The sequence below is a fragment of the Sus scrofa genome, chromosome 11, assembly GCF_054392235.1.
Source record: "Sus scrofa isolate SSC_HxYL_T2T_F1_AM1 chromosome 11, Sscrofa_HxYL_maternal_Yorkshire_Landrace_v2.0, whole genome shotgun sequence".
In the NCBI taxonomy this organism is placed as follows: Eukaryota; Metazoa; Chordata; class Mammalia; order Artiodactyla; family Suidae; genus Sus; species Sus scrofa.
Window position 1 is genome coordinate 85,965,654 of NC_139393.1, and position 9,452 is coordinate 85,975,105.

The 9,452-nt window shown below is 55.2% G+C and overlaps 1 protein-coding gene and 1 long non-coding RNA gene across 11 annotated transcripts in view; one reads left to right on the forward strand and one right to left on the reverse strand.

The window, feature by feature from the left end:
- Positions 1 to 7,515, forward strand: part of TMCO3 (transmembrane and coiled-coil domains 3) — a 44,440-nt gene extending 36,925 nt beyond the window's left edge. For 4 of the 10 annotated variants that reach the window (XM_084981115.1, XM_021065137.2, XM_084981116.1 and 1 more), the window contains one exon: positions 5,927 to 7,515. In XM_084981115.1, the coding sequence (XP_084837241.1) occupies positions 5,927 to 5,956 (30 nt within the window). In that variant the 3' untranslated portion in view covers positions 5,957 to 7,515. The remainder of the gene's footprint in view (positions 1 to 5,926) is intronic. The other 6 variants (XR_014818846.1, XR_014818848.1, XR_014818852.1 and 3 more) reach the window with 3 other exon arrangements.
- Positions 5,883 to 9,374, reverse strand: LOC106504755 (uncharacterized). The gene is made up of 3 exons (XR_014820008.1): positions 9,244 to 9,374; positions 8,289 to 8,486; positions 5,883 to 6,617 (listed from the first exon to the last, which is right to left on the reverse strand). It is a non-coding gene; the product is annotated as an uncharacterized LOC106504755 (long non-coding RNA).
- Between the last annotated feature and the right edge of the window lie 78 nt (positions 9,375 to 9,452).

Below are 9,452 nucleotides of genomic sequence, written 5' to 3' on the forward strand. Positions count from 1 at the left end.
GACAATGATACAAGGGTAAATTCACCAAGAAGGTGTAGCAGTTACACATCTATGCGCACTAAACATCAGAGCTTCTGGGAGCTCCCTGGTGGTCTGCTGGTTGGGACTTGGTGCTTTCACGCTGCAGCCCAGGTTCACTCCCTGGTCTGGGCATTGAGATCCCACATCAAGCTCTCGCACACCATGACCAAAATTAATAAATAAAGGGATAAAACATAAAGTGCTGTAGAATTGGTACCTTTAAAAACAACCCCGGAATTCCTGTCGTGGCGCAGCAGAAAAGAATCTGACCATGAGGTTGTGGGTTCAATCCCTGGTCTCGTGCAGTGGGTTAAGGATCTGGCGTTGCTGTGAGCTGTGGTGGAGGTCACAGATGTGGCTCAGATCCTGTGTTGCTGTGGCTGTGGTGTAGGCTGGCAGCTCCAGCTCCGATTTGACCCCTAGCCTGGGAACCTCCACATGCTGCGGGCACGGCTCTAAAAAGCAAAAAAAAAAAAAAAAAAAAAAAAAAACCCGACCCAAACATCAGAGCTTCAAAATATACGAAGCAAACACTAACAGAACTGAAGGCATAGGCAGCTGTACCACAGTGAGGCCGACTTCGATCCCCTGCTTTCCACACGGAAGAGCCGGAAGAGCCGGCCGGAGTTCAGTCGCCTAACAGAGGACCCAGATGGCGCTATGACCAGGGGCCCTGCGGGGGGCAGGCACCGCCCAATAGCAGCAAAGGCAGACTTTTCTCAAGTGCGCATGGAACATTCTCCAGGGTTAGGTTCTTGAAGACATCACCTACGCCTTGTGAGAAAGCGATGCGGTGACGAATGCATCGTACTTGGGATCTGTTCAGGGCCCCCCAGTTTCTCATCAGCTCAGAAGCAAGTCAGTCCATGGAAGAATTCTAAGCAGGAAGCGTCACTGGCTGCTGAGTGCAGGAGAGACTCAGACAAAACTAGAGGAAGGGAGACGAGATGGGAGGGGTTTTTATAGCCTCAGTGAAAGAGGATTAAAGCTTGGCCAGGAGGATGGCAGAGGAGACAAAAAGAGAGGAGTTCAAGATATTTCAAACTGATGATTGGTTTTCATTGGCGAGAGCAAGGGCGGTGTTCGGCTTCCTGAGCAAGGGCGTCCTGGGAGGAGGAGCTGGCTTGGGCGGTTGCATCAAATGACATTTTATTATTTTAATTTTTATTTCAAATGATTTTTATTTTTTCCATTGTAGCTGGTTTACAGTGTCCCTTCAGTTTTCTGCTGTACCCCAAAGCGACCCCGTCGCACATACACATTCTTTTTCTTACACTGATGCTCCACCATAAGCGACGAGATACAGTTCCCAGTGCTACACAGCACCAAATGACATCTCGCGTTTTATTTATTTTTTTGTCTTTTCTAGGGCCACACCCGCAGCATACAGAGGTTCCCAGGCTAGGGGTCCAATTGGAGCTGCAGCTGCCGGCCTCCACCACAGCTGGTGGCACTGCCGGATCCTTAACCCACTGAGCAAGGCCAGGGATGGAACCCGCAACCTCATGGTTCCTAGTCGGGTTCGTTAACCCCTGCGCCCCGACGGGAACTCCTCGAATGACATTTTAAAGATTGGTCATGTTGCCCAGTTGTCTTCGAACTTGTGCAGGTTAATACTCCGGCTGTGGCAAGTATGGAAACCAAGGCCTTCGGTGCTTTCCCAGAGGAACCCGTCTTCCAGCCACAGGTGGCAAGACCCCACGGGCGAGAATCGGGTCTCGACTCTGGAGGGTCTGGGGCGGGGGGTCGTTTGCCGCGGGCACCGTGAGCGCGACTCCAGAGGAGCCCCGGGCGCCGCGGGGCCCAGACAGCCCCGCACTTGCCCGCATTTCGCCGCCGACAGCAGAACTCGCGTCCCCCTCTCAACCATTTCAGCTTGGCCTTGGCGTCCCTCTCTGCCTCTCCCGCGTCCTGGGCCTGCACCCCTGCGTCTGTCTTTCTTCTTCCGCCTTCTCCTTGGTGGCTTCCCCTCAGCGGCCCAAACACTCTGGCTCTTCATCTTGCAAATGCCCCTCACTCACACTGGGTCCCCGCAGCCCCGCCTCTCCCCCTCCGCGTCCCCGCAGCCCCCTCGTCTCCCCTCCGCTGTCTCCCCCAGCCCTCACCCCGTGCCCACCCTGGGTCGTGCCCCGGCCTCTGCCGCGCTCCGTGGCATGAATAGCATCAGTTACCCGACCGCCAGGTCGAACGGCCTCTTCCCCGACGCTGCTCATCGCCTCCAGTTGGAACGTGTCCTTTCTTGGTTCCATAAAGCCGTCGGCCGCATCGTTAGTGACCACTTGTTATGCTGAGAGGTTGAATTGGCCCTGGTTCCGGCGGGAAGAGGTGTCTGCAGGGCTGGTGCAGGCGAGTCTGAAGGTGTGGGCAGGGTTAACGATGCCAGAGGAGGTGGTAGGACCTGGTACTCACCAGGCCTGGGCCCAGGGAGGAGGCGGTGGGCATCAGGAGCCGAGGACAGAGGCACACAGCCACCACCCTGTGTGCCCCCCACCCGGTGCCTCCCTCCCGCTGGCCCAACCCAGTGGATGACAGCCTGGCTTCTTTGTCCCTTGTCCTTGTTGCTTCTGAACCCAGACCTCAACCGATCCCTGGTTCTGCGGCCCTTAGAGGTCCGTGCTGGCTGGGGTCGGTCCCCAGAGTGACCACTGTAGGGCTTATTTCTCTAAAACACAAACCTCTCTTCGTCGTTTGGAACCAACTGCTAATTGTCCCCTGACACCTGCTCTCCTTTTCTTCTTTGGACTTCAGGTGCGTAGCCAGGTACACGGCCCAGGACAGAGACCACATCCCTCACCGTTAGGTGTGGCCCCAGCTAAGCCACTGGCACCATTATGGTCTCAAGATTTGTAGGTTGAGGCTTCTGGTTGAGGCAGGCTTTGTGTTGGCTGGGCGCTAAGGGGAGCTGCAGACTGAACACTTAAATCCAAGGTCATGGCAAAGCATCTGAAGTTCATGGCCAGGACTGTGATGGTACAGGAAGGGAACATGGAAGACGCACACAGGACCTTAGACAGAACCCTCACCGTGAATCAGCTTGTTGAGCACATAAAGTCACAGTGGGACTACGAGAAGCCGTGCCGTCGGCAGCAGAGGGAAAGCTATGAACCTGCCAGTAAATCTACCGCACGGAAGTTGGTGTAAGATCAACTTCTTGGAGTTCCCATCATGGCTCACCGGAAGCAAATCTGACTAGGAACCATGAGGTTGCAGGTTCGATCCCTGGCCTCGCTCAGGGGTTAAGGATCCGGCATTGCCGTGAGCTGTGGTGTAGGTCACAGACACGGCTGGGATCCTGTGTTGCTGTGGCTCTGGTGCAGGCCGGCAGCTGTAGCTCCAATTGGACCCCTAGCCTGGGAACCTCCATATGCCGTGGGGCAGCCCTAAAAAGCAAAAAAAAGATCAACTCCTTGATGTGAAAAAATCGGGCAGCCATGGCACGGCTCTGAGGGCTGTGGGGAGGGAGCCCGGGGTGAGAGGTCTTATTCCTTTGTCTCCACCTGGAGAGGTTCTCCGGCCCGTTTTCTCTTCCCTTTCTCTCGGTGAACTGAGTCACACGTGTGCGGGAAGGCCTGCATGTGTAGAAGCAGGCCCACTAGTCAGCAGTGGACCCTCTCTCTCTAAGATAAAGAGAAAGCGAGTCAAAAGCAGGCTAGGAGCAGCCCGGTGGTTGCCAAGGGCTGGTGTGGGAGGGGAGGTCACTGTTTAACGGGTAGAGGGCATCAGTTGGGACGATGAGAAAGTTCTGGAGTCGGATGTGCCAACGGATGGTCGCTCCACAGCGTGAATGTGCTTCATGCACCTAGCTGGGCGTTTACATGATTAAAGGTAAATTTTTAAAAACCGTGTGAGTGGCAGTCTCAGCCCCAGTGAGGTGTGGGGGCGGCGTGCCTCTCCTTCAGAGGGGGCTCTGCGAAGACCAGCAGAGGTTAGCTTTTCTCCGGGGAAAACCTCGTCTCGAAAGGGCATCTCCGTGTGTGAGAATCTTCCCCTCTGTCTCGGGACGGGGGGCCGAGGAAGTCCCAGGGACCCCTCTCCGTGGCCGGGCCGGGCCGGGCCGGGCCGGGCCGGGGCTGGCATCTGCAGGGCCAGCTTGCGTGTGGCCCGCCCCGTTCCTGGTCCCTCCCAGGCCCCCGCCTGCCCCACGCCCTGCTTCCTGTTGTCTTGAGCGGAACGTGGTCTTTAAGCCGGAGCTCTCGGCCACCTCTGAGAGGTACCCACTTTCCCCGGGTATTTCCCTGTCCCCTTGGGGATACCTGGTCACCTTCTGTTTTCCTCCTGTTGGTCTGTCTTTGTTGGCAGCGGCCGCGGCATGGAATTTAGAATAGAGGGAAGCTGTTTTCTCCTTCATACCCTGGGGCGTTTGGAAGCAGGTCCTGAGCGTGGAGCCCTTTGAACGGGATTAGCCCAGGAAGAAGAGGACAGGCTCTCCCCGCTGTGGTGCCGCGGGCTAATGACCCGGCTTGTCTCTGTGGAGGCACCGCTGCTGGGCGTGCGTCGCAGATGCGGCTGGGATTCCATCCCTGGCCCAGGAACATGCACGTGCCATGAGCGCAGCCAAAAAAGGAGAAGGAGAAAAAAAGAGGACAACAGGCACATGAGCACATGCTCAAACATCGCTCACTGCTAGAGAAATGCAAGTCAGAACCAGTGTGGCATCACCGCACTCCTGCCAGAATGGCCATCATTAAAAAGGCCACAAATGGAGTTCCCGTCGTGGCGCAGTGGTTAACGAATCTGACTAGGAACCATGAGGTTGCGGGTTCGATCCCTGGCCTCGCTCAGTGGGTTAAGGATCCGGCGTCGCTGTGAGCTGTGATGTAGGTGGCAGACGCGGCTCAGATCCCGCGTTGCTGTGGCTCTGGCGTAGGCCGGTGGCTACAGCTCCGATTCGACCCCTAGCCTGGGAACCTCCACATGCTGTGGGAGCGGCCCAAGAAATGGCAAAAAGAAAAAAAAATTAAAAGGCCACAAATAATCCACGTGGAGTGGGTGTGGAAAAAGCAGGTCCCCCTACAATGTTGGTGGGAATAAGAATCTCCCGAACAGCACAGAGAACTATACTCTGTATCTTGTAATAACCTACAATGGAAAATAATCTGATAAACATGTGTAACTGAATCACTTTGCTATACACCTGAAATGAACACAACATCATCGCAAATCAACTGCAATTAAAAAAAGGAAGAAGAGGCCAGAGAGCCGGCTCACTCTCTCTGCCATGTGAGGGCAAAATGAGAAGGCAGCCGTCTGCAAGCCAGAAGGGTCTCACCAGAACCCCACATGCTGGCACCTGATCTTGACATTCCAGCCTCCATAACCATGAGAAATAAGTTTCTGCTGTTTACAAGCTAGTTGGGGTCGGGGGTGTTATAGCCCAGCTGACAGAACAGGGTGGAAGAAGCTGCAAGCATTTTCCATAAGGTATCCTTCTCTGCATGTGCAGGAAACAGGCTTACTCACGGTGTGCACAAGCATGCACGCTCTCTGCTCACCGTGTGTGTGTGCACTCACACACACACACACCTGTATGTTCTCAGCTGTTCACAGCTCATTGTTGCCTTTGCTCTTTCTCTCTCTCTCTCACACACACAGAGACACGTCTGTATGTTCTCAGCTGTTCACAGTCCAGCTCAATGGGCCTTTTCCGTCACACCTTCCCTGCCTGCCTGCCTGCCTCATTGCCAGTTCCCATCCTGCACAGATCTGCTTGCACCACAGCCCCTCCTGTCTGACCCTGAGCAACACTTTACCTCATATCCTGCCCCACAGCAGCCCTCGGGGTGCTTTCTGGTGCATGTGCAGAGCTCAGAAACATTTGGTGAGTGAGAGATGCTGGAAAGGTTAAGCTTTTGAAATTGTGGTTTGTCTTATAAAGAACTTTATTTTTTATTTTCTTATTTCTCAGCTAAAGAAATCTGAGCCAGAGAGGAGCTGAGATCACTCATCCGAGCTCATTGACCTCCCGAGGTCACCCCAGCCTCATTGCAGTGGGTAAGCTGCAGGGCCCTTCTCTGACTCGGCGAGGTAAGGGGACAGCAGTAGGGACGTGAGCAGAGGCATTCGGTTGAACATAAAATCAAGTTTCCCAAAATCGTGCTGTTGGCTCCTGGCACTTTCCCTCCTGGCCGATGGTCATGGGTTCTACTGAGGAGGGAAATGACACGAGGAGAAGGACCTCGGACCTTCCGTTGTGGGGTTCCATAAAAAACAGCCCGATGTCATCTCAGCAACATGAAATCACCCAGAAGGACACCGCGCTGGACGGCAGGGTTGGTGGTCAGGGGATGAAAGGAATTACTCTCCTGGCCAAGGTGGGCGTTTCGGAGGAAGAGCAGAGACGGGCGCTCAAGTAGCAAACGAGGCCGGAAGGAGACATCTGGGGAGACTGGGTGCCGTGATCTTCTAGAAGCTGTCGGGTCCAAGGGGAGCTTCTCAAAGGACTGTGGCTTCAGCCTGTAAGTAGTCATGTGAGTCCTTAAGATTGACTAATCCTGGAGTCCTGTGGCTCAGCAGCTTAAGGATTTGTGTTGTCACCGCAGTGGCTCGGGTTGCGGCTGTGGTGTGGGTTCAATCCCCTGCCTGGCAATTTCTGCATCCTGCCCATGTTGCCAAAAAAAAAAAAAAAAAAAAAAGAAAGAAAAAAAGATTGATTAATACCAAGATAAGAGCATTATGCTGCGGGAAGTTCAAGGATTCACCCTCCTTCCAAGAGGGGACTTTGCTTTGGCCAGAAATGTTCCCAACCAGGAGTGATGATGTAAGGACGTGCGAGAGAGAAACACACGAGGTCTTCGTGAGTTTGGGGTGCGAATGTGGCTCAGGAGGGCGGCCTCTTTGGCCAGAGGAGCGGGGGCTCGTCCCAAGGTTTGGACAAGGAGCCGATTTCCTTATGTTTTATCACACACACGAATAAGCCAAAAAATCTTGCTGAAGATGCCTTTATTGGAGTTCCCATCATGGCTCAGTGGTAACGAACCCGACTAGTGTCCACGAGGACGCCGGTTCAATCCCTGGCCTCGCTCAGTGGGTTAAGGACCCGGTGTTGCCATGAGCTGTGGTGTAGGTCACAGACCCGGCTCAGATCCCGCATTGCTGTGGCTGTGGTGTAGGCCAGCAGCTGCAGCTCCACCTCCAATTTGACCCTTAGCCTGGAACTTCCATATGCTGCAGGTGGGGCCCTGAAAAAAAAGGAGCAAAAATGCTTTTATTGATATTTGTCCAAAGGATGAGAAAATGTCACTTCCCCACATGCAGAACCCCCTCTAAGTCCCACAAACCTCTCCCCTCCCTGCCTCCCCACCTCTTGTCATCATCGCTGCGGTGGAAAACAGAAAATGGCTGGATATGGGTTCGATTCCTCTCCTTGCTCACTGGGTTAAGGATCCGGCGTTGCCTGTGGTGTAGGCCAGCAGCTGCAGCTCAGATTCGACGCCTTGCCCAGGAACTTCCATGTGCTGCAGGTGTGACCATTAAAAAAAAAAAAAAAAAAAAAAAGTAAGGAAAACGTTCTCTCTTTAAAGGTGAGTTTAATGGGGGCAGATGAGGCTTTGCATCACACTGTGAGACTCACAGAGCAGGCACATAAAAAAATGGGGTTTTGAGAGAGGAGGTGTTTTCCTGGGAAGGACCGGTCACTTCTTTCTAATAAAACACGGAACAGAACCATTTTCCTGTGGTATCCTGGACGGCCCAGGGACCGTGCAGCCTGTGGGAGGAGCAAGTCTACACCCAGTGGAAGCACCACTAAAAGCCATGCTTCCTGAACCCGCCCGGAGGGGAGGCTGGACACTTGCAATGGTGCAGTAACTCCTGGGAGTGCAGAATGTTTCAGTAGTGGTTTTTGTGCAGGCATTATTTTGAATATGAGAAGGACTTATCCTGTGTAAATACTGTTGAATTACTGGAATCTTGAGTCTGTAGAGAGACGTCTACGATTGGTCCTTACTTCCCGTTTCTTCCTAACTCTGACCCCCTGCCCTCACCCAGAGGCTCACTGCCCTGAGCACTTAGGCCTGAGGGCTGGGCGCCCCTTCCGCCTGCCATCCGCGGGGTGAATATTCACATTCAGTAAAAACAAAGGGTATCTGTGAAAGAGCTGTGAGGTTGGGAACACATCAGCACTTGAGGAACAGGACGGGGGACCGCAGGATCTGGCACTGGGGACCCTGCTGCCCAGTGGGACGCTGTGCACACTGTACCACCGGGAAGCAAGGTGTTGCGCCTGCGGGCAGGGCAGGTAGGTCCGTCCTCTGAAGCCTCTTATTTACCCTCTTCCTCCTGGATCCCGGTTTCTCTGAGTGCCGCGTACTGAAGAGAAAGAACGCGAATATCTCTGCTCCCTTCAAGAAACCAGCGCTAAGGTGTGAACAGTCTTAGGCCGGGAGGGGCTTTACTGGAGAAGCAGAGTGGGCGTGATCAGCATAAAAGCGGTTAAATTGGGAAACCGTCCGCGGCCGGGTGGAAACCTGCAAGATGAGAGGCCTTTGCTCTGTGCTCATGAACTTCGGACTTGACTCCCAGGCCCCTCCCGACCTCCGCAGCGTCTCTGGAACCAGAGCCCATGCCCTCTGGGGCCTTGGTGCTTGCGGGGGCGCCCAGAGGGGACGAGTCTCCGAGGCTCAGCGTCCACTAGGTCCAGCCCACCCAGTGATGAGGAGCCAACTCTCCTGCACTGAGAATGCTCTGAGGCTGGCTGGAGGCTGGGCGTGGGCACGGAGGCCGCTGGCAGCTCAGAACAGGAGCAGCAGGTGGACAGGGCTCTCTGCGCTGTGGGTGCACACGGCCCTCGCCTCGGTGCAACTACACACGCACACGCCTGGCCTCCTCTCCTTGCGCACCTACACATGCACCCGCCCCTACACGCCCATGGGCACCCAACCTCTCTTATTCTCGAATACGTATACACACTGTGCACACACTCGCCCCCCCATGTGCGCACTTCTGTACGTGCATACGCACACACTCAACCCATTCTCCGTGTGCACACCCATGAATGCATCTCTAGCCCCTGGGTACGCGCGCGCACATACACACACTTGCACACTGGCTCCAGACCTCTTGTGCATACACACTCACCTGCACACTTTGCCCCTGTTCCTCATGTGCCCACACGTGTATACACACTCCTACCCCCCATTCCCCGGATGCACACACACCCGTGTACATGCACAGGTGCACACCTCCTCAGCTTCTGTCCCCCTCCCCAGGTGCTTATATACGCACGTGCACCCCTAGTCCCTGTCCGCCGCGTGCGCACACGTGCGCATATCCCCGGCCCAGCTCCCCCGCGTGCGCAACACCGCGCCCCGGGGGCTGGGACCTCCTCTCCATCTTTGCTCGGCGCGCGCACACACACGCGCGCACATGCGGACGCGCGCAGGCGCAGCCCAGCCCCCCGGAGCGCGAGCGCGGGCCGCGGAGCGGGAGGAGGA